Consider the following 24,416-nt stretch of genomic DNA (forward strand, 5'->3'; position numbering starts at 1 on the left):
AAAGCTGGTTCTTTGAGAAGATTAACAAAATTGATAAACCATTAGCCAGACTCATCAAGAAAAAAAGGGAGAAGATGCAAATCAACAGAATTAGAAATGAAAAAGGAGAAGTCACAACGGACACCTCAGAAATACAAAACATCATGAGAGACTACTACAAGCAACTATGTGCCAATCAACTGGATAACCTGGAAGAAATGGATACATTCTTAGAAAAATACAATCTTCCAAGACTGAACCAGGAAGAAATAGAAACCATGAACAGACCAATCACAAGTACGGAAATCGAGGCAGTGATTAAAAATCTCCCAACACACAAAAGCCCAGGACCAGAAGGGTTCACGGGCGAATTCTATCAAACATTTAAAGAAGAGGTAACACCTATCCTTCTCAAACTCTTCCAAAATATCGCAGAAGGCGGAGCACTCCCAAACTCATTCTACGAGGCCACCATCACCCTGATACCAAAACCAGGCAAAGATGTCACAAAAAAAGAAAACTACAGACCAATATCACTGATGAATATAGATGCAAAAATCCTCAACAAAATCCTAGCTAACAGACTCCAACAGCACAGTAAAAAAGTCATACACCATGATCAAGTGGGGTTTATCCCTGGGATGCAAGGATTCTTCAATATACGCAAATCAATCAGTGTGATACATCATATCAACAAATTGAAGGATAAAAACCATATGATCATCTCAGTAGATGCAGAAAAAGCTTCTGACAAAGTTCAACATCCATTTATGATAAAAGCTCTTCAGAAAATGGGCACAGAAGGAAATTACCTCAACATCATAAAAGCCGTATATGACAAACCAACAGCCAACATCGTTCTAAATGGGGAAAAACTGAAAGAACTCCCTCTAAGAACAGGAACAAGACAAGGGTTTCCACTCTCACCATTATTATTCAACATAGTTTTGGAAGTTTTAGCCACAGCAATCAGAGAAGAAAAAGAAATCAAAGGAATCCAAATTGGAAAAGAAGAAGTAAAATGGTCACTCTTTGCAGATGACATGATATTATATATAGAAAACCCTAAAGACTCTACCAGAAAACTGCTAGCACTCATTGATGAGTTTAGTAAAGTAGCAGGATACAAAATTAATGCACAGAAATCTCTTGCATTCCTATACACTAACAACGGAAGAGCAGAAAGAGAAATTAAGGAAACTCTCCCATTCACCATTGCAACAAAAAGAATAAAATACCTAGGAATAAACCTGCGTAGGGAGGCAAAAGATCTGTATGCAGAAAACTTTAAGACACTGATGAAAGAAATCAAAGACGACACAAACAGATGGAGGGACATACCATGTTCCTGGATTGGAAGAATCAACATCGTGAAAATGACTGTACTACCCAAAGCAATTTACAGATTCAATGCAATCCCCATCAAGTTACCAATGGCATTTTTCACAGACCTAGAGCAAGAAATCTTACGATTTGTATGGAAACGCAAAAGACCCCGAATAGCCAAAGCAATCTTGAGAAGGAAAAATGGAGTTGGTGGAATCAGGCTTCCTGACTTCAAACTATACTACAAGGCCATAGTGATCAAGACAGTATGGTACTGGCACAAAAATAGAAAGGAAGATCAATGGAATAGAATAGAGAACTCAGAAGTAAGCCCAAACACATATGGGCACCTTATCTTTGACAAAGGAGGCAAGAATATACAATGGGAAAAAGACAGCCTCTTCCATAAGTGGTGCTGGGAGAACTGGGCAGCAACATGCAAAAGAATGAAATTAGAACACTTCCTAACACCATACACAAAAGTAAACTCCAAATGGATTAAAGACCTACATGTAAGGCCAGACACTATAAAACTCCTAGAGGAAAACATAGGCAGAACACTCTATGACATCCATCAAAGCGCCATCCTTTTGGACCCACCTCCTAGAATCATGGAAATCAAATCAAGAATAAACAAATGGGACCTCATGAAACTTAAAAGCTTTTGCACAGCGAAAGAAACCATAAACAAGACTAGAAGGCAACCCTCAGAATGGGAAAAAATAATTGCCTATGAAACAACGGACAAAGGATTAACCTCCAAAATATACAAGCAGCTCATGCTACTTAATACCAAAAAAGCAAATAACCCAATCCACAAATGGGCGGAAGACCTAAATAGGCATTTCTCCAAAGAACACATACAGATGGCCAACAAACACATGAAAAGATGCTCATCATCACTCATCATCAGAAAAATGCAAGTCAAAGCCACAATGAGGTATCACCTCACACCGATCAGAATGGCCATCATCACAAAATCTGGAAATCACAAATGTTGGAGAGGGTGTGGAGAAAAGGGAACTCTCCTGCACTGTTGGTGGGAATGTAAGTTGGTACAGCCACTATGGAAAACAATTTGGAGGTTCCTTAAAAAACTACAAATAGGGCTTCCTGGGTGGCGCAGTGGTTAAGAATCCGCCTGCCAATACAGAGGTCACGGGTTCGATCCCAGCTCCAGGAAGATCCCACATGCTGCGGAGCAACTAAGCCCGTGTGCCAAAAAAACAAAAAAAAGCTACAAATAGAACTACCATATGATCCAGTAATCCCACTCCTGGGTATATACCCAAAGAAAACCATAATCCCAAAAGAAACATGCACCATAATGTTTATTGCAGCACTATTTACAGTAGCCAGGACATGGAAGCAACTGAAATGCCCATCAACAAATGAATGGATAAAGAAGATGTGGCATATATATACAATGGAATATTACTCAGCTATAAAAAGGGATGAGATGGAGCTATATGTTATGAGGTGGATAGACCTAGAGTCTGTCATACAGAGTGAAGTAAGTCAGAAAGAGAAAGACAAATATTGTATGCTAACTCACATATACGGAATCTAAAAATGGTACTGATGAACTCAGTGACAAGACAAGAACAAGTACGCAGATGCAGAGAATGGACTGGAGCACTTGAGGTTTGGGGGGGACGGGGGGTGAAGGGGAAGCTGATACAAAGCAAGAGAGTAGCACAGACATATATATACTACCAACTGTAAAATAGATAGCCAGCGGGAAGTTGTTATATAACAAAGGGAGTTCAACTCGAGGATGGAAGATGACTTAGAGTACTGGGACTGGGAGGGTGGGGGGGGACTCGAGGGAGGGTGAGGGGGGAGTCGAAGGAGGGAGGGAATACGGGAATATGTGTATAAAAACAGATGATTCAAATTGGAATACCCCCCTAAAAAATAATAAATTAAAAAAAAAACAAAACTACATAGCACTGCAAAAAAAAAAAAAAAAAGACCCAAAGCTCTTAAAAAAAAAAAAAATGCTGTTCAAAAATGGCACTGATAGACTTGCTTGAGGCAGGGTTGCCACAAACCTTCAATGTGTAAAAGACCACAGTATCTGCGATGCACAATAAAATGAGGTACAATGAAAGGAGGTATGCTTGTATTGGTTAAATGAGTACCTCAGAGCACTCAAGTCATTTTGAACATCAATTCTTATTATACATACTACAGATTATATGACAAAGATGTTTGCTCTAGAATTTTAGAGATTATATTTTAGAGTACATTTTAGAGAGTACAGTTGACTCTTGAAGAACATGGGGTTAGGGGCACTGACGCTCTGTGCCATCAAAAATCACATATAACTTAGAGTTGGCCCTGCCCTAGCTGCAGTTCTGCACCTGCAGATTCTGCCAGTCTCAGTGTAGTACTGTAGTATATATTTAGTGAAAAAAACCATACGTAAGTGGACCCAAGCAGTTCAAACCTCTGTTGTTCAGGAGTCAACTGTATATCCTTTCATACCAAGAGGCAAATTTAACATTTATATATCATATATTTTGTTAATTCTTGGTTATTTTCAGGATTGCCATGAAGAGAAGCTGAAACTTTTAGAACATATTAGAACACAATGATAATTTTATGTCATGTCCTTATGTGATCTTGTTAAACATCTTTGAGACTTGGTGCCTTAATGATTATCATGTAGACTGAGTATAGCTATTTGAAAAATTACTGTGTTTTGAATTATTTCTTTGAGATAGTAAAAATATGTAATATAACATTTGAAACCCCAAATAAAAATTGCTTAAGGTTTTTATATAGACTAAGGTATTTAGAATGAGATTGTATCAGATTGCTTTTGGGAGTTAAAGTGAGATATTAATAGTTTTTGGAATCTGCCTATTATTTGTCTTTGCTTCCCGATGTGAGTTGACATTTCAGTTCTGTGAGGACAACCCACTTTTCTGTTAACTGGGGTCTTAAATTGTAAACAGCCAAAGGTTGATAGGAGAGCATTGTGTTGACTGCTACCTCACTTGAAGGATGTAGGGAGAAAAGTATAGATAAAATTCAGATGAAATACTATGGCAGAAACAACGTTTTGGCTATAGAAAATGTAGCGTAGGGACTTCCTAGGTGGCGCAGCAGTTAAAAATCCGCCTGCCAGTGCAGGGGACACAGGTTCGATCCCGACTTCAGGAAGATTCCACATGCTGCGGAACAACTAAGCCAGTGTGCCACAACTACTGAGCCTGCGCTCTAGAGCCTGTGAGCCACAACTGTTGAGCCTGGGTGCTGCGATTACTGGAAGCCCACGCACCTAGAGCTCGTGCTCCGCAACAAGAGAAGCCATGGCAATGAGGAGCTGGCGCGCCACAACGAAGAGTAGCCCCCTCTCCCCGCAACTAGAGAAAGCACATGTACAGCAACAAAGACCCAACACAGCCAATAAATAAATAAATAAATAAAGACTGAAGCTTAAAAAAAATGTAGTATAGTAGAGATGGTATAATACTTTTAAGTGAAAATTATAAGAAATCTGGTTAAAAGCAATACTTGGAGCCTTGAGTTGTATATTAGCATACTGTATATGTTGGTAAACAAATTACTTAGGTGGCATGGAATTAAATATCAGTAATTGAGGCATGTATTTTATTGAAGAGAAGAATTTAAACTATACATAATAGCATGTATATCTGTACAGAAATATACAACCGTGAAAGTGAAAACATAGTGTGAGATTAGTGTCTGCAGAGGGAGGAACAAGAATGATTATTCTGTTGAAGATATATATATTAAAACCCTCATGGTCAGATGTAACAGTATAATATTTGCACTCTTTGTTTTCAGAATACGGAAAGGGAACCCTTAACTGCATTTCGCGAGCTGAAATAAACAGTCCTATGCAAAATAAAGATAGTCCTGGAGTGCCAAAGGAACTTACAGATAAAATTTCTGGGAAACCATAAAGCATAGGTACCAAAAGGAAACAGAGAGTTCGTTGTGATTTTCAAAAATTAAAAAAGAGCGAAGTAAGCCAGAAAGAGAAAAACAAATACCATATGCTAACTCATATATATAGAATCTAAAAAATAAAGAATGTACTGATGAACCCAGTGACAGAGTAAGAATAAAGATGCAGATGTAGAGAATGGACTTGAGGACACAGGGTGTGGGGGGGGGGGGTGCAAAGGGGAAGCTGGGACGAAGTGAGAGAGTAGCATTGACATATATACACTACCAAATGTAAAATAGTGTAAAGTTCCTGCATAACATAGGGAGATAAGCTCCATGATGGGTGATGACTTAGAGGGCCAGGATGGGGAGGGTGGGAGGGAGTTGCGGGAGGGAGGGGATATGGGAATATACGTATAAATACAGCTGATTCACTTTGGTGTACCTAAAAAATTGGCACAACAGTGTAAAGCAATTATATTCCAATAAAGAACTTTAAAAAAAGGAGTGGATTTGAGAAATTAGAAACTTTTGTTGTTGAATGTCAGCAAAATTGTAGAGTAGATTTTTCATATGTATGGCTTGTGAAGATTTAAAAAGCAATAAGAAAAAATACCACTAATTTATTGAAATAAATCACGTTAAATACCCTGGTTTCTTTGTTGATATGGTTAGCAACAATGATATGTCAAATGCTAATGCGCATGATACGTAGACATAGTACAACTAAACTTCACATAAGATACTGAAATGTGAACTAGTTAAAATAAAAATTAAATGGATTTGTAACTAGTTGACTTATAGTAACAAAAGCAGTCAGTGGCTTGGAAATATTCTTGAGGGAGAGTTTAATGGAGAGCCACAGGGTTCTGTTTTTGTCTGTCTTCAATTCAAGAAGGATGTCAGAATCGAGAGAAAAGATCATCTCAAACACTGAGCTGAAAACAAAATCAAATTAAGTTATAAAATTTTGCTTTTAGGCTTAAATATGCAATAACAGTACGGAAGAAGCAGTGTATGATGGGGACTACTTGGCTTGATAGCAGTTCATCTACTGAGATTTAGAGTTGAGGTGGGATTTGGGGACCAGGAAGAGGATAGAATTACTTAGCCAAGCTTAATATGAAATAATCATTGTGATGGGGTTGCTAAAAACTTTAACTTAATCTTATACTTAGCTATGGATAGCTGCTGTCAAATATTTGAAGAACTGTCTTGTGAAAGGGGAGGCCAGGAGGGAAGCTTTTGTTCACCCATGGAATGGACTCCTTCGTTAGGTTTCATTGGTGGTACTATTTAAACCAAGGTTGCATGACTTTCAGTACTGTAAAAGGGGTTGTGTTATTAATGAAAACTTGAATTAGAGGGATTTTTTTCGGTCTCTTTCAGACTGTAAAGTCTGAGTTCGTTATTTCTCCTTTAATAGAAGCTTGCTTTCATTGGACACTTCAGAAATTACAATAGGAAGGTGTGATATGGTTAAGAGGAATGAGCAGCAAACTGCCTTCCTTTGTTTCCTTTCCTTTTGCCTTTCCTTTTCCTTTTTTTCTTTTTTCATGGTACCCAATAAAGGCACAGAATGAGCTCTCAGTGAATGTTGAATGAATGTACTTAATTACTTAATTGTCACTTGGGTTCAGGTTCTAGCTCTCTAGCTAACGAGCAGTATGAATTTGAGCAATTTAACCTTTATATCTGTTGACTAGTCTGTAAAATAAAAGTAGATGACTTTAAAAGTCTTTCTACTTACAATAATCTGTTTGATTTGTTTGTTCTTTTTACTTGAAGCAGTTCTGACCTTTGGGAGTCTGAACTGGTAAAGGAAATTACTGGCAGTAGTTTTGAAAGTCAGCAGTGATATTTTGGAAGTTTTTTTGTTTGCTTTAGTTTTTGTAGCTTTAATTGAGGATGGTCTTTTATAATTTAATTTTTTGTCTATTGGGCCCTAGTCTTTAAACTTTGAAGAAAAGGCAGAAATGACTCTGAAAGAATCTTTTTGGAACAAGATAGAATATTTTCTGGAATTGAATGTTTAGATTTTAAAATAGTGTGCGATGATAAAAATTACTGAGCCATTTTGGGTTTTAGGGCTAACCAAAGTCTATAATTGTTATGAAAATAAAATCCCCAGATTTACATCATTTTTTAAAATTACAGAGATTATTATTGGTTTGTGTTAGTATTAGAAATATTGGGAAATAAATGGCATGTTTCTCATTTTTTATACTCTTTCCTGTTAATATATATTAGAAGGTTTTATGGTTGATATTAAAGTAATTCTAATGTATTATTACTTTCCCGGGTTATAGAATTAAAATAAATTAATGATTAATAATAAAATCCATTTTTATTGAATTTTACAGTTTATAGTTCTTTCAGGCATATCATTTGATCTCTACAAGTACTGGTAAAGAAACTAGTGAAGGATTTATATTTGCTTTTTTATAGGTGAGAAAACAAGCCTTGAGAGGTTAAATGGCCTTAAGTTATATAGCTGGTCAGTGAGGACCTGGAAATAGAACTTAGATCTTCTGACTACTAGTCAGTACACTTTTCTTCTGTATCACATTGCCTCTATCTAGCACCTGTGTATTACTAATTGATGAAATTATAGTTCATTAAATTGTTTCTTGATACTTCACAGCTGGCAGACACACCAAAATCTGAAAGATATGAGCATGTTCTGGAGGCATTAAATGATTACAAGACCATGTAAGTTGATATATTTTATGTGTCCCTATGGGGGAGACATTTAGTAAGTATAAGGAAAAACATCATTAAGAATTGTGGAATTGGTGTAAGAGTTAGTACATACCATTTTAAACCTTTTAATGTCCTCTTCTCTTTCAGTCATAGTAAAGCAGTGATTCTAAAAGGTTGGAGAAGGGAAGAGCAGTCCTCTGGGAATGGTGGATGGGAGGCATATCAGTATCTCAGGGGAATTTGGTCAGTTCAGTTGAAAAAGCATACTCAGTAATGACTTGTTTTTGTAATTTAATCTACTGAAAGTAAAATAGTATCTTGTTAGCTAATAGGAATATGCAGAAGATAGGGGAATATATTATAGAGAATATGGGTTTCTAAATGATTGAGGTCTTCTATGGTTTTAAGTTTAGTTATTGCCATCATTTAGAGAATAGTAGTATTAGTGATCTAAGTTTTTGATAATCAAATGACATTGATATATTCTTGTAGAGATCTTTTTTTAAACACATCTATATCTTAAAAATATTTTCCAAATGCAATAGAAATAATTTTTTAAATGTATACACTGATTCCAAGCAACTGTTGAATTATAATGGTGTTGTTTGTAACAAATTGCTTTTTTTTTTTGAACTTAGCAACATTTCCTCATTTAAAAAATGTTATAAGTGGCTAAATCTTTAGGCCAGCTCAAAAAGCCTTAAAGTTACCTGAGCAGTTATAGTGCCAGTAAAAATACTTTATGGGACAATGAATTCTGTAATACAACTTAGTGTGCTAGAAATACATTTGTTCCTGTTATGGTAGAAATGGGAGCTCCTCTTTCTCAGGCCTATATAAAAGTGGAAGAACAATCCAAGCACTTGGCAGTGGTTTGTATGGCCAGGCATGCTCTAGTAGAGCTAAGAGGGTGTTTTAGAGTAAGGACCCTAAGGACTTCGGGAAAGGATTAAGGAACATATTTTTCAGAAACTTAAGCCCACACTGCAATGTAACTTCTCTGCTCCAGCTTATTTACAATTCCAGATCTGACATACTAGACACTCCTTTTATTTTCTGGGTCTCTAGGATTGATGTATCTTTTTTTCCAGTGCTCTCACCTGTTACTTTCTGGCCAGGGTTTCTCGCCTCGCAGATCCACTCTAAAATAGAATTCTTCTTTTCCTAAACCTTTTTTGAGATGTTTTTAACAGATGACACTAAAAATATGGAAAAACATATTGGGACCAAAAAGACACCACACTCTACTTTTCTTTCTTCCTTTAAAAAGTTAGATGCCACGTTTTAAAAAGAAAAGTGGACATGTGTTCTTCTCCCTTCTGATACTATCCTTCTCTCCCTACTTCCCCATCATATCCTACTATGGACTGGCTCTGGGGCAGGTAAGAATCAAGAAAGCAAGGGGGAAAGAGCCAGTTTTTCTAGTATTGGGTGGGCTTTCATGTGTAAAGGCTTTATATCTGAAAGTTATGACTTAGGGTCTGCCATGTATATGTGTTCAGCTTTTAAATTCTTAGTTAATTTTTTTTTTAATTTAGGTTTATGTCTGGGAAAGAAATAAAGAAGAAGAAGCATTTGTTTGGGTTGCGAATTCGTGTTCCTCCTGTGCCACCAAATGTGGCTTTCAAAGCAGAGAAAGAACCTGAAGGAACTTCCCATGAATTTAAAATTAAAGGCAGAAAGGCATCCAAACCTATATCTGATTCAAGGTAAAGGTTGATCTGTGGCTTAGTTTTTCTCTTCAGCTTATTTGTAACTAAAAATGTGTGTTATTTAGTCTCATTAGTATATTTGAAAGTACAAGTGGCAGTGACCCTGATTGTTTTTCTGTTTATAATTTCTTGCTTGGACAAGGTACAAAGAGTTAATGCTAGATGTTTATTTATTTACTTTAGATCTAAGGCTTTCCAGGAATAGGCCCAATTGATTTTGTTAGTTAAGTACTGGCCTGTTGTTTGTTCAATTCTCATTCGTTTGTTCATTCATTCCATTTATCAGGCATCTTACTGTCTAAGTGCTGGAGATATAATAAGTGAGACTTTCTTTCTGCCCTGATGGGGTTTACATTATAGTGGGGAAGAAAGGTGATAAACAAGTAAAATAATTACAGATCATGCTAATACCATTTAGGAAATAGCAAATAGATTTAGACTATACCTGGATGGATAGAGATATAGGGGCCTACTTTAAGAAGGAGGCCTAAGGAAGGCCTATTTAAGATAGTATTTAAGCTGAAACTTAAAAAATGAGAATGACCTAACAATGTGAAGAACAAAGAGAAGAATATTTCAGGTAGCAGAAATAAGTGTGAAGCTGTAAGGCTGCTGAGGTATGAATGAGGACTAGAGAGTTGCATCAAGTGCTGGAAAGGTTGGGTGGGGCTTGGTCATACAGAGTTTTGTAGGTCTCAAGAGGAGTTTGGGTTGTTTTCTGAGAATAATGGGAAGCTGTTTAAAGCTTTATGCAGATTGAATTATCTTTTAAAAATACTCTTCTGGTTGCTGTTTGGAAAACGTATCTATAGAGGTAAGAATAGAAGGAAGTAAAAAATAAGACTTTCAGTTTTTTAGGTGAGAAATAGATAATGGTTGCTTGTGCAGGTGTAGGTGGTAGTGGTCAAATAGAGAGGAAATAGATTCAAGATCTCCACTGGAGGCAGAATTTGTTGGCTTTGCTAATGAATTACATTTCAGAAAGGAAGGGGGGAGAAATGAAGTTACACAATGCCTGTATCTGGTTTGAGCAACTAGTGGATGGTGGTGTCTGTTACCAAGATCTGGAAGAACTGATTTTGGCAAGATGAATAAAGCATTTCTCTGTTTCATACTCGTTGAGTTTGAGAGTCTTATGAGGAATATCTAAGTGGTGATGATGTTATATATAGGCAGTTGGGTGTGTTAAGTCAAGAGCTCAGGAGAGGTCAGGACATATAATAATAAGTTTTGAAGCTGATTTCGTCCTTGAGAATAGATGAAATTACCTAGAGAGAGAGGACAAGAGAATGTGGCCCAGAATAATGTCCTGATATCATTTAGAAATTTGAAATAAGTGAAATAAATGAAGGAGACTAACAGAAAACAATCAGTGAGATAGGAGGAAACCAGAAAAGTTTGATGTCATGAAAACCAAGTGAAGGAGAGTGTTTCCAGAAAGTTGTGGGTATGTTAAACAGTACTGAATGTTGCTGAGAAGCAGATTAAGGTGAGAGAAAAATGTTTATTAGGTTAGTTAACATTCTGCTATTAGTGACCTTGACAAAAACAATTCTTGAGTGGTAAAGATGGAAGTCAGGATGATTGGGTCAGTGTGATCAAATCTAGCACTGCCCAATTTATGTTGTGAAACTGGGCTTTTTCTACAGTAAGGAACGTGGGCAGATTCAAAATAATTATGATAATAAAGGAAAAGGGGGAAAAGGAAATAATCTTTAAGAATTCTGAAAGAGAAGGAAGAAAGTGGAAAGGGTATGTGTTATCAACTCTTACAAGTAGTTTTACTGTACTATAGAGGGAAGTAGACAAGTGGAGTGGAAGCTGAATCAAGTGATGGTTTTTTTTTAATAGATAATTGTAACCTGTTTTTGTGTGTCAGTGGAGAAGTGAGTAGTATAGGAGAGAGAGGAGGAAACTGAAGATACTGTGAAGCCTTTGAGAAGCCAAAAGGGACGACAGGGTTTAGAGCCTAGATGTGAGAGTGGCCTTTGATAGGAAGACTTACACCCTTTTGTTGAAATGGGATGCAAAAGGGGAAGATGGGTACAAATGCTGGTTCTGTTTTAGATTTAACATTTGGAAGATGACTAAAGTTATTGCCTGGTAATTTCTGTTTTCTCAATGCAATGATGAGGCAAAGATAGCTGAGAGGGAAATTTAAGGAGCAAATACAAGGTATGAGATAATCATCTTGGAGGATAAGAAAATGTAATTAGAGGGTTGACAGTGCTTTATATCCACTTGAGTTGGTATTACAGTAGATGCTACTTTAAGGGTTTGTTTTCTCTAAAGGAAAGGATACTCCTATCACTTTCAAATTTTATCTTTAATCTTCTGCTAGCAATTGCTTATATTATGAATTAGAAAAAAGATTTCCACATTCTTTCTCATGCTTATCATAATTTTGATAAGACACTCTGTCTGTGGTAGCTGTCAGGTTTTCATTTGATGCCACCAGGTAATGGTTCAACTTTCTCTAAAGGCATTCTCAGTTCCTTCTGGGCCCTCTGTATGAATTGGACTAAAGAGTAGTTTCTTTAGTCCAGTGGTCCTTTATAAATGTTATGATCATCTTCCCAAAAAAAAAAAAAAAAAGTATACCCCATCCATCTTATCCTTGAAACTTTTGATTATAGTTCTAGTTAAGCTTTGTTCCTCTAGCTTCTCTACTTTCTCCTTCCTTGTACTTCCACCTTTATTTTTACCAACCTTAGTTTAATGTATGGAGGGATAGTCTTTCCTGGTTTTCTCCATTCACCTCTTTCTAGCCTATTACATAGTATTGTTCCTTTACTTAGTTTTTTAATTGAATTTTCCTGATTAATGTTCTTGTAGCACTTAAACCATTTTATTACCCTGCTTGTATACACATTTGTCACCTCCTAACTATATTGTTGAACCCTTAGCACAGGGAACATCTTTGTATTCCTATTGTTAGTATCCCCTTTTATATGGAGATGCTTGTTGAATAAATGAAATAGATGTTCTGTGTATTGGTATTTGCCATTCCCCCCTTCTGTTAATTAGAGATGTTCTTGTATTATTGCTTTTTTTCCTTCCTGTTGCTTGATATTTGCCTTTGTATCTCAAAAATGGTTTTCTGCATCTTTCTGATTTTGTCCTTTGACTGACTCCCCTGCCCAGTATGCCTTCTTCCTTTACATTTTCCCACCCCGAGCTTCATTCTCTTTCTGATTAGCGTTATCCAGGAACCCACAGGATACCTCTGTTTATGTATTTTAACATAAATACTTTCTGGCTCCATGAGGGTAACTATTAAATTCATAATCACTTTTAGTAGTAAATTCTTGAAACAGCCCCCAAGTACCTACATAGTAACAACCTAAATGAAATAATTGAACTTTAAGGAGTTTTGAAATCTTCCCATCCAATATAGTAGTATTTTTTGTTTTTTAAATTTTTAGGTGGTATGTATTTTTCAGAATTGTATTAGAGAACTTTTTTTCTTAAGCCTTTCATATGTAAATATCTCTTAAATATTTAAATTAGAATGTATTATCTGTGAACTTGACTAAACTTGTAGATTCAATTTAACTTTGTTGTTTTTGTATTACCATTAACATAAAAATATAAGTAGAGTCTAATTATTATGTAAGAAGAGCTATGACAGTATATATTATCCATTGTCCTTTTGTTTTCTTTGTGCAGAGATTAAATACATAATGCTTTTATGTTTTAGGGAAGTAAGCAATGGCATAGAAAAAAAAGGAAAGAAAAAATCTGTAGGTCGTCCACCTGGCCCATATACAAGAAAAATGATTCAGAAAACTGCTGAGCCACCTTTGGTAAGAGGATATATTGGCATATGTTCTCAGAGAGGAAGTCTACTTGAAATTACTGAGAAACTAATATCTTTACGTTAGAAACCATGCTTTAAGTATGTTTTTTATTTTCCAGGATAAGGAATCAATTTCAGAGAATCCTACTTTGGAATTACCTTGTTCTATAGGGTAAATAGAAAGTTATTTTCTCCTATCCTAGGAATTTTCTTTTGGGGGGGAAATTAGTATTTCTATTGTTATGTAATATAGTTGTTATACCATTTAAATTTTTTTGTCTCAGGAGAACTGAGGGAACTGCACATTCATCCAATACCTCAGATGTGGATTTCACGGGTGCTTCCAGTGCAAAAGAAACTACCTCGTCTAGTATTTCCAGGCATTATGGGTACATATTTTATGTTCTTATTCTTAACTGATTTTCTTCTAGACTTTTTCTTTGTAATAATTAAATACATTTTTAGCAATTGAAAGTGAGACGAGTTTGTCTTTCAGCTTTTGAGAAGCAATCTATATGTAGCTTCCTTAGGTTGTTAGTATTCATCTGAATATTTTTGCTTTTCAGAGCACAGACATTAAAATTTTCAGATTTGTAAGGAATTTTGCTATGTACACAGAGAAGAAGTATCCTGGTGTTTATAGTTGTGCTCTTTTCTGTGAGACCTTTTTATGCTTCTTATATACAAATGTGGATTTTTTTTTTTAATAAGTTGGAATCAGGCACACAAATCCTTTTAGTAAAAGGATTTTAAACTCAAGATTTTTATCAATAGCAGACTTCCCCTCTAATATTTTATTTAATCTAACTCTTCAGAAAGGCAACTTTTTCCTGAAGTCTGATGTCTCAGGTAAGAAAAGGTTAGTTTACTTTGGGCCAGAACTATGAGCTTGCAGGTTTTATATTCCCCCTGTTTAATTTTTGTTCACAATTCAAAAACTGCTGTTGTAAATCATATAAAAGTCTAAGTATGTGAAGGTTTGAAATGCAACTCATTTTTAAATGAATTGTGAATAATAATAGTGACCTTTTTCTTTGCCTCTTATCAAGCATTGTGTTAAGCTTATATACATTGTCTTTTTTTTTGTACATTGTCTTAGTTAATTGTTAAAAGTCTTTTGAATTGTTCCCATTTTATAGATAAGAAAACTGACACAGGGTTTTTGTAATAAGCCCAAGATGGCATGTTTATCAGTAGGTATACAGAGCTGGGATTTTAACTTGGGCAGTATGATTATGATTATGATTATTACTTTATTTATTGGCTGTGTTGGGTCTTCACTGATAACATGCAGGTTTTCTATAGTTGTGGCGAGTGGGGGCTGCTCTTCGTTGTGGTGCACGGGCTTCTTATTGTGGTGGCTTCTCTTGTTGTGGAGCATGGGATCTAGGTGCACGGGCTTCAGTAGTTGTGGCGCATGGGCTTAGCTGCTCTGTGGCATGTGGGATCTTCCCCAGCCAGGGCTCAAACCTGTGTCCCCTGCATTGGCAGGTGGATTCTTAACCACTGTGCCACCAGGGACATCTGGGCAGTATGATTATAAAGTCTTTGAATTTAGCTGTTATGCTATATTTTGACCTCGTTTTATAAGATCATAAAATCATTGTATTTCTGAACTCAAAGATTGTCTAGTTCAACCCCTTCATTTAATCTCTTCACTTAAGAGAACACAGAGGATAAGAGATTTAAATTTGGGCAATATCACATTGAGCTAGACCGAGGATACCCTGACATCTAGTTTAGGCTTATGTCAGTTCATTATATTACTTAACAATAGGCCTGGAATTAGTAACCAAGAGAACCTTTATACTAGTTCTGCCATCTATTTAAGCACATGGAAAGGTGTCTTGTATGTAGTGGGTGCTTAATAAATGTTTCTTGCATTGGGTGAATGAATGAATGAATGAACTGTTTTCTCTTCAATGATAAAAATGTTGACAAGACCTGACTTATGAAAGCTTTTAGTAAGAATTTGCCTCGTTGGCCTCGTAAATCAAAAATTTCCTCTGATTCTTTTAAGCTTAATAGTACATAGTTAAGGAAGAAAAGCTCTTCAAAGGTCAGCCCCAAGAAGGTGATTGAATATAATGAAGGCGAGTGATTATCCATTTTATATAGCATTTGTTGTTTTGATTTGGCTGATTTTTTACATCAGCAAGGATAGACAACTGTGGCCTTTTTTGTTCTGTAGATTATCTGACTCCAGAAAAAGAACTCGTACAGGAAGATCTTGGCCTGCTGCAATACCACATTTACGGAGGAGAAGGGGTCGTCTTCCAAGAAGAGCACTCCAGACTCAGAACTCAGAAATTGTAAAAGATGATGAAGGCAAAGAAGATTACCAATTTGATGAACTCAACACAGAGATTTTGAATAACTTAGCAGATCAGGAGTTACAACTCAATCATCTAAAAAACTCCATTACCAGTTATTTTGGTGCTGCAGGTAGAATAGCATGTGGTGAAAAATACCGAGTATTGGCTCGTCGGGTGACACTTGATGGAAAGGTGCAGTATCTTGTGGAATGGGAAGGGGCAACTGCATCCTGACTGTAGGACTGAACATTATGTTCACTGCACTCTCATTTTCTGTAGGTACAGTTCAAAGCCGTAAAGGAGTCTGGCTTTTACTTTCTTAAAAAAAAAAAAAAGGTAAAAAAAATCACATAAGGAGATAATACTAGCCTTAACATGTACTTGTCAATGTTATGGATATTGTCATAAAAAGATATCTTTTAAAAATCAGAACAGAGACTTAATTTTTTAAATCTTAAGATTTGTAGAATGTTTCTAGGATAGGATATTAAAAATGATTCAAATCCATGCATGGTGTTAGATAATTTTTCTAATTATTCCATTGAGTCAGTTTTTGTGGTTAGTGGTTATCAGAGCAAACTTATCATGTAGATAGATAGCACAAGTATTTGGAGAAACATTGTTTGTTTTGTTACCAAAATGTTGGAAAAAATTTATTTCAATACCTTTTAGAACTCATAAAGTGCAGTGTATATAATGCCTACTAAAAGACTGTAAAATATTGAAATTTTCTTTCAAAGTGTAAAAAATATATTGAGCCTGTAAATTGCTCTGTGACTAGACTTCATTGTCGTCTTAATATATTCTTTGCATGTGCATATATATACACATGTGTGTATATATATGTGTGTGATTGATTATGTGACCTATGCAATACAAATTATGGGAATGGGCAGCTTTGGAGTATATATCCCATAATTCTTTTTTCAGGAATAGTTGCAGTATTTACACAGCAGCATTTCTTCTCAGGCTTTTATTGGGTGCTGTTGCTTGCTATGTATGAAGAGAAATGTGTCAGACAAGTTTAGTGTGTTCTGAAGAAGGGTGTGAACAACAGTGTTCATGGGCTTTTTCGAATGCTTTTCACTTTTAGTCCTTGTAACTCAGCTGTTCAGTACCTAAAACAAATTCAAATAGTGTGAACATTATCTCCTACTAGAAGTAACGTTTTCAAGTTTTCATGGCACATGATTGTAAATGTCTCTCAGTTTTAACAGTAAGTCTATAGGAGTCCCATGAAGATTCCTGAAATGTCTGTAGTAACTGTTAGTCATGTTGAATAAGTGTAGTATGAACAAAGTATTTTATTGCACAGGGTTAACAAACAGTGTGTTGCCTGCCAAGGCAACTGCTGTTTTATTACAACATTACCTCTTGTTTTTATAAAATGTACCAAGATTTAAATTGATAACTTTATTTTACATGTGTTAAAAAAAAAAAACAGTTTCTTTTATCACCAGTGTTAGAGTTGTCTTCTGTTTCTTTTTGTTTTGTTTTGTTTGTTTGTTTTCTTTTTTAGCCAAAGAGTAAACAGAAGAATATTCTTATTTTGGTGGCTGTTCATTTTACTCTTAAAAGTTACTGGTGGATTTTAGCCTAAAAATTGGAGAATTTGCCACCAAAATGAAAAATATGTAAAGTGTAGTGATTACAGAGCGGTTAAAAATGTGGGTTAGTACTTATTTATTCCATTGATTGATTATTTGACTGTTTATAAGAAAGTTGCTTTATTTCTTTAAACATCTTCAAAAGATGACCTTTTCTTGTCACATTATAGCCAAAAGAAGCAGAGAACTTCGTAGTCCTGCATTTGGTTCCTGGTTGGCCAGGTATAAATGAGCTTTACAAAAGTGCAAATTAAGAACTGTCACTTCTGTTTACCTCCACCAAAACTTGATTTTCCCCTAGCTATTAATTTAAAGTTGCCTTTCCTGCAGCTGCAATATTTTGAATAACACACAGAGTTTGTGTTGATTTTGAATGTTTGTTTATATCTAGGGGTAATGGAAAATGTAAATCCCGTGTAACCTTATTCACTCCACCTGTATCATATTATTTCATTTTCCCCAAAGTCCTTTAATTCTAACTGAACACCAGCAGTATTTTTAGTAATTCTTTCTTTAGCATATTTGGAAGATGATTTATTAAGCTGAACTGTCTTTAGACGTAATTATTGTGAATGTCTGTTTTATTTTATCATGGTGGTTCACATGGCTCTGATGTTCAGTTTGTATTTTTGGAATTGCTTTACTTAGAATTAAAACAGACCAACATTAAATGTGTGTATTTTTTAAAGAGCTAATGAGTTTTGCTTCTGTATTTGCCTGAAAATACACACTGGTGCAGTAGATGACTGCTTTTATTTAGCCAGAGAGCCAAGAAGTTTCCAGTTCCGTTGTAAATATGTTCACTTGAATTAATCTTTATAAAACTCTGCTTTCATTTTCCTCTTGTCCCCCAAATAAATATTAATAATTATTGCATGTTCATCTTAAATGATCCTTTAAAGAAATAAACTATGTTTAGCCAGCTTGTATACTTTATACTTGAAAGACAATATATCTCCCTGTAGCTACCCTGTCCCCAGACTTCAAAAAAATTTAGTTTTCAGCTGGGATTTCTTTTCTTCTTAGCTATATAGAAGGTGTCAGGGTTCACATAAAAGGATTTCTGTTTTTTATTCTAAAAAGCTTTGCCCCTAGGCTACAGAAAGAAAAGATGTAAAAATAATATACCTGATTTCATTTTAATTCCATTTTTATTCAGAACAAATAAATTTTATAAATACCCTGGTAGTCATGGGTGAATGTGGATTCCTAGGCCCTTAGGTGATCAAACTAGATCAGAATATGAGCTATCAGAGCTTTATTCTGTAGATTCCAATGTGTGAGTGATGAAGTCAGATCTTGCTGGATATATTTTGTTACTAAATATTGAACAGAAGTGAATGTTCACTGGTATGTGAGTTGAGGGTATTTTTTCCCGTTTTATTTTGCAAGGTATGTCTGGTTTCTATTGTATATATATTAAGATTTCTGTTAGTGTTGGGGTAGAACTATTTCTGTTTTGGGCTACTTGATTGAGTTTTTATTAGGTACTTTTAAGTTTTTGTTGGAACCTGATCTGATATATAGTTATAGCAGACTTTTATTTTTTTTTTTTTTTTTTTTTTATTGGCACACGGGCTTAGTTGCTCCGCTGCATGTGGGATCTTCCTGGAGCAGGGATTGAACCCGTGTCCCCTGCATTGGCAAGCGGATTCTTAACCACTGCGCCACCTAGGAAGCCCTATAGCAGACTTTTATAATCTGGTTCTAGAGTTGTTTAAATGAGAATGTAATGGCTAAGGAAGATGTCTGTGCAATGTTGGGAAATAGTAAAAATGCCTTCTTTGCGTAGGTAAGTTTTCCTTTTTAATTATATTTGAGTACCTCTATGAATATACTCCCAAAAGTCCCCTTCAGTTTCTTCTGTGGCAGTTGATTAGTCATATTCTTTCCTAAGAGAAATAAAAACTTGACAGTTAAATGTGAAGTGAGAACTTTATCATGGGATTTTTTAATAATTAGTAGCAGTTAAGAAACTGGGTATCTGTCTAATATAAATTTGGACGTGGGAGAGGCTGTGAAAGTAAACTGATTGGCTCTCTAAATAACAAGGAAGCAAGTAACTTTTAATTTGTAATATCAGAATATCTTGGAGCAATAACTAGATCAAAATATTGTGCTGTCTTTATATTTAAAATTAGAATAAGACTGCAGATTAACCAGCTCACTCTTTTTTTCTCCCCTTGCCTCATGTCTACCCAACAAAATCCCTCTTCACGTTTTTTTTTTTCTTGGCTGTGCCTTGCTGTATGCGGGATCTTAGTTCCCTGATTGGGAGCGGAGGGAGAGAATTAAACCACTGGACAGCCAGGGAAGTCCCCATTTGCGTTTTATCCTTGCGTTTTCTCTTTGTTGGAGATGATGCATGGATACTTAGTAATAACTCCTCACTTTTGCAGTACCTTCAAGAAATGTGATTTCTCGTTCAAGAAAATTTTCCACTGGATTTAAGCAAGCAAACGAATAAAACCTTCACAGATGCTAAAATGTACTTACTGCATAACGCGAAACTATATCCTGTTTAAAATCGTCAGTCTGAGTTCTGTTCCTTGTATTTACCAAAAGGTATTCGATCCTTTTCTCCCCCCACCCTATAACATGCGTTCCCAGTGGGGGAATATGGGCACAAATTGGTTTATGCGGTGGGGAGGAGGGGGGCCAGAAAAAATCTTAGATAACAGTCTGTGGCCCTCCAGAGCTCAGCTCTACCTGACAAAAATCTTGTTCCTTAGATTTAATTACTTTCGTTGAGTCTTCTTGAATATCACAAGAGCAGAACTGACACTGAGTTAATAGAATATACACAAAATAATTTTAAGATCAGTGCCGTGAAACCATTGTAAATGTATAGCTATGTTCTGGAGGGCTTTGTTCCATCTTGAACTCACATTGTGAGAGGTGGGTCTGCATCTATTGGCTTCCACTGACTCCCTTGTGGATGTCATTTATGTTTGATCCTAAGTACTCTTGTGTGTGACCTGGGCTTGGAGAATTAAATAAAACTAGTTTATATTTTGTTATTTAGTTCTATGTTATTTAACCCATCATTAACTATGTTAGGTGCTGAGAAGAAAAAAATGTTGATGATATCTGAATGTATCTACCAGCTACTTAAAAGTAATTTTTTCATATTAAGCAGAAGTTCAAAGTTAGCTCACCAAAAACAATTTTTCTAAGAAATTAAGTTTTTCAGATGTTTTACGTTTGATGGAGCAGTACCGCTTTTGAAAGAAAGATTTTTAAATATTTAACTACATTGCTATTGTTATGAGTTTATAAAAATTGCACATGTAATTTTAGAATCAATTTATATAAGTAAATAAATTACATTGAAAGTTACTCAAAATGAAGTTTACTGTGTCAGCATCCAGTACTACTAATATTGTACATACTTAGTGAAGGATTAGAATTTCCTATACATAATTAGTGGAATGTGAGGAAATTTTTCCTACACAGAATTTGAGACAAAAACAAGATTTTGTGACAATTTGGGTCCCCTTTGAAAATATGTAAAGCTTGCGTAGATATCCCTAAAGTTAAACTTCTTCAAGGAGACATCCATGTTTAAGGAAATGAAGCTTTTTGGAGAGAGTTTTGGGAGTGAAAGCCTATTGGTTCATTTTAGATGGAGGCACAGTTTTGGTTCCTATATCCCTATATTGCTAAAGCTCTTCTAGAACCCAAGAGCATATCTTAACAGTTCCATTGCTTTTTTTCCCCTTTGGTATTACAATTTTGCATAACCATGTATCTTAGACTTCCTGTGTTTTTCTTACCTCTGGATATAAATTTTCCGATGAAGAATTGTGTCATTAGAAACCCATTCTTGATACCTCTTTGTAAACCATAGTTTGCTCTTCAAGCAACTTTTAAACCATTAAAGACCAGAAACGTTTAAAATGCCACTTTATTGAAAATTTTCTGGTTAAGTACTTCATGTTTTTAAAAACACCATTCTCAGCATGCCAACCTTTTCCTAATTACTGAGAGATTGTGAGCATTCATTTATTGTGTGTTGATGTGATATGGTGGTACTCTCAGGCATCTGGATGTGGGTAGGGGAATCTAGTCCTTACTCTTAATGACTTAGGCTAGGTGGTGCTTCTTTTGTGTCAGTCCCGTGTTAATAATCCATATTTATTCACAGTATATTGAGCACCTTTCTCCCTTTCTGTTCTTGCCCATCTAGTTTCTAAACATTATTAATTTACAGTAGATTGGGAAGAATTTAAGTGAGGTTTTCTGGAAAAAATTGATAACCACTTAAATAAAAATTTAAACCTTTTTTTAACCCATAAAATTCTGATTTTTAGATTCTTGAGTAATGGCTCAAGAGTGATTTCCTTTGAGAAAAAGTAAATGGCTTTTATATTTTCATTACTCAAAACAAGGGTTTTTTTTGTTTTTTACTATTTAACATTTTATTGATTGAAATGTTTATGATCATAAATTGCATTGTTTTCTATTATCAAACAATTAAGATAGGTTTTTAGCTGTTATTGAATAATTGAACGTAGAAAATAAAAATCTTTCATTTGCAGGTACTTAGAGTTGGAAAAATTCTTCAACATTCTGTATTCCAACTTGTGTAACATAGGCTTTGTCTGTTCATCTAGGAATTTGAAGCCCTTATTGAGAAGACTTAAATTGGTTGTAGACTCCATGGCAAAATAGGGTTGCAATAAAAGCCATAGACTTCTATGTAGTTGAGGCAGAGCCAGCAACTACCATAATGACTAAATTTCAAGTTTTCTACTGTTTTCTAGCTTTTCACTGCAGAAAACGCATTTATTTGAGTAAGTTTGGCCATTGGTGGTACAGATTGGATTCATTTCTCTGGTGCAAAAATGTAATTCATCTGTGTGTACATTAGAGTCTGGCATTTTGCATGTGTCTCCTGAAGATGCAAAAGCAGTGTCAGAATAGAGAGGAAATGCCTAGGCAATGATGAAAATAACTTTGATCTATGATGAGAAGAAAGACATTTCATCGTCTTTTTCTTTTTAAGACCAAAGAAGTGTCATTGTTCTTGAGATGAAGTCTTCACCTGGCACCTTATTAGTCCTATTCCATTTCCTTGTTTTGGACATCTGACTCTTCACAACAGTCCCTTGGAGGTATCTGAGAGGCTGTATCCTGGACATAAGTCCTCAGTAAGTCCACTGAATAAAACACAATTCTCAACTTTTATGTTGTGCACTTTTTTTCAGTCAACATTCTTGTTTTGAGTAATGAACAAGTTTTTATTTTTCATGCTTCCTATTTTAAAATACGTAAGTGGTTGAACTTTTTTGAAATCTTGTCTCCTGGATAAGTGAAATAAGACTAATATAGGCTAGAGTAGTTTGATTATTTTGTGGCTCTCTAATTGATCTTCAGATTATCTTAAGATAGTAAAAACTGCATACCTCCACCCCCCCCACCCCCACCCCCAAAATCAATGTACAGTATAGATATGTTATAGATGTGCTCTTGGATTAAGGAAGAGATTTGGTGATAAAGGGCTGCAGGAATCGAAACTGTTCCTCCATAAAAGTAAATGAGCCGATAGGCTTTTCCTTTCCAACAAGGTGTTAGACTTGGCTCATGCCCTCTGTGAATTATGGAAAGAGAAAATAAGTTTTTTCTCTAGTTTGGACATATAAGAACAGTATTATTTTAGATAATAGCAAATTGACATGGTTGTTATTGCTTGCACATATTAAATAGTCACAAAAGTAATCTAAAGGAATAGAGAAGAGAGATTTCAGAGCAATAATTCCATACTAATGACTTTATAGGTTAAATGAATACAAGAATTGAATCATAGTAATTTAACTTTTTATTACTTTAAGTGGTGAAATTGTGTGATTGCAATTAAACTTGATAATGTCAAGCTTCAGGGGATCTCAATTTCTAAGAAAATAGTTGTTTTACCAAATTCATTTAATTGTATGTCAGCTAAATTTGATTTGTTTTATTCTCTTGGCTAAATAAGTCAGGAAAATGTGTAAAATTAAGTTACCTATGCTGTTAATTGCCTTTATGTGGAAGGTATAATTTAAAGTGTCTCAGTAGGGTCAAACTCTTGATTTTTTGAAATTATTTTTGAAATTATTTTTTAAGGTTTGAGAATATTTTTTAAAAAGTTTGTACTTAAAAAATAGTAGTTAATATAAAGACTCGTGTTTTAAAGTATAATTTACATTTATTTGGGGGCCCTTTCTAGAGAAACTGTGTTGTTAGCCTTGTTACAATAAAATTTTATCTAATTGAAAATGCCTGTGTTATAGGTAAGCAGATTAACAAAGTATGCAATTATTTATATTGTATTTTGAATTTGAGGGCTTCGTTATTGTTTTAGGATCATTGAAATACTTTTTATGTTACCTAAGCACACTCTGACTTAGAAAAGCAAAGGTTGGATAACTTAGAAACATGATATGAGACTTAAAAGGTAGTGCTGGATTAAATTTTTTAAATAGAGAATAAACAAAATATTGACTCATACCTAATAGTTATATTGAAAATTTGAACCCTCACCATTAAGAACATTGATTTATATTGTAGTGAAAATAACTTCATAAAACAAAACTTCATCTATTCATCATGATTATTGTATTGAGAAGTAGCATGAATTTTTATTTATTTTTAATAAATTTTATTTATTTATTTATTTATTTATTTATTTATTTATTTATTTATTGGCTGCATTGGGTCTTCGTTGCTGCATACGGGCTTTCTCTAGTTGCTTTCTCTAGTGAGCAAGGGCTACTCTTCGCTGCAGTGCATGGGCTCCTCATTGTGGTGGCTTCTCTTGTTGCAGAGCATGGGCTCTGGGCGTGCGGGCTTCAGTAGTTGTGGCATATGGGCTCAGTAGTTGTGGTTTGCGGGCTCTAGATTGCAGGCTCCGCAGTTGTGGTGCAGAGGCTTAATTACTTCGTGGCACATGGGATCTTCCCAGACCTGGGATTGAACTTGTGTCCCCTGCATTGGGGATTCTTAACCACTGCACCACCAGGGAAGTAGTGAATTTTTCAAATTATACTATATGGAGGTATAACTTTGATTT

The 24,416-nt window shown here is 35.2% G+C and overlaps 1 protein-coding gene across 4 annotated transcripts in view; it reads left to right on the top strand.

The window, feature by feature from the left end:
- The window catches only part of MTF2 (metal response element binding transcription factor 2), a 72,278-nt gene extending 56,013 nt beyond the window's left edge, over positions 1 to 16,265 (top strand). For 3 of the 4 annotated variants that reach the window (XM_057717638.1, XM_057717642.1, XM_057717647.1), the window contains 6 exons: positions 7,874 to 7,941; positions 9,471 to 9,641; positions 13,345 to 13,450; positions 13,563 to 13,615; positions 13,728 to 13,832; positions 15,635 to 16,265. In XM_057717638.1, coding sequence (XP_057573621.1) covers positions 7,874 to 7,941; positions 9,471 to 9,641; positions 13,345 to 13,450; positions 13,563 to 13,615; positions 13,728 to 13,832; positions 15,635 to 15,992 — 861 coding nt within the window. In that variant the 3' untranslated portion in view covers positions 15,993 to 16,265. The other variant, XM_057717649.1, reaches the window with a different exon arrangement.
- The last annotated feature ends 8,151 nt before the right edge of the window (positions 16,266 to 24,416 follow it).

Source organism: Hippopotamus amphibius, chromosome 1 (assembly GCF_030028045.1).
Source record: "Hippopotamus amphibius kiboko isolate mHipAmp2 chromosome 1, mHipAmp2.hap2, whole genome shotgun sequence".
Lineage (NCBI taxonomy): Eukaryota > Metazoa > Chordata > Mammalia > Artiodactyla > Hippopotamidae > Hippopotamus > Hippopotamus amphibius.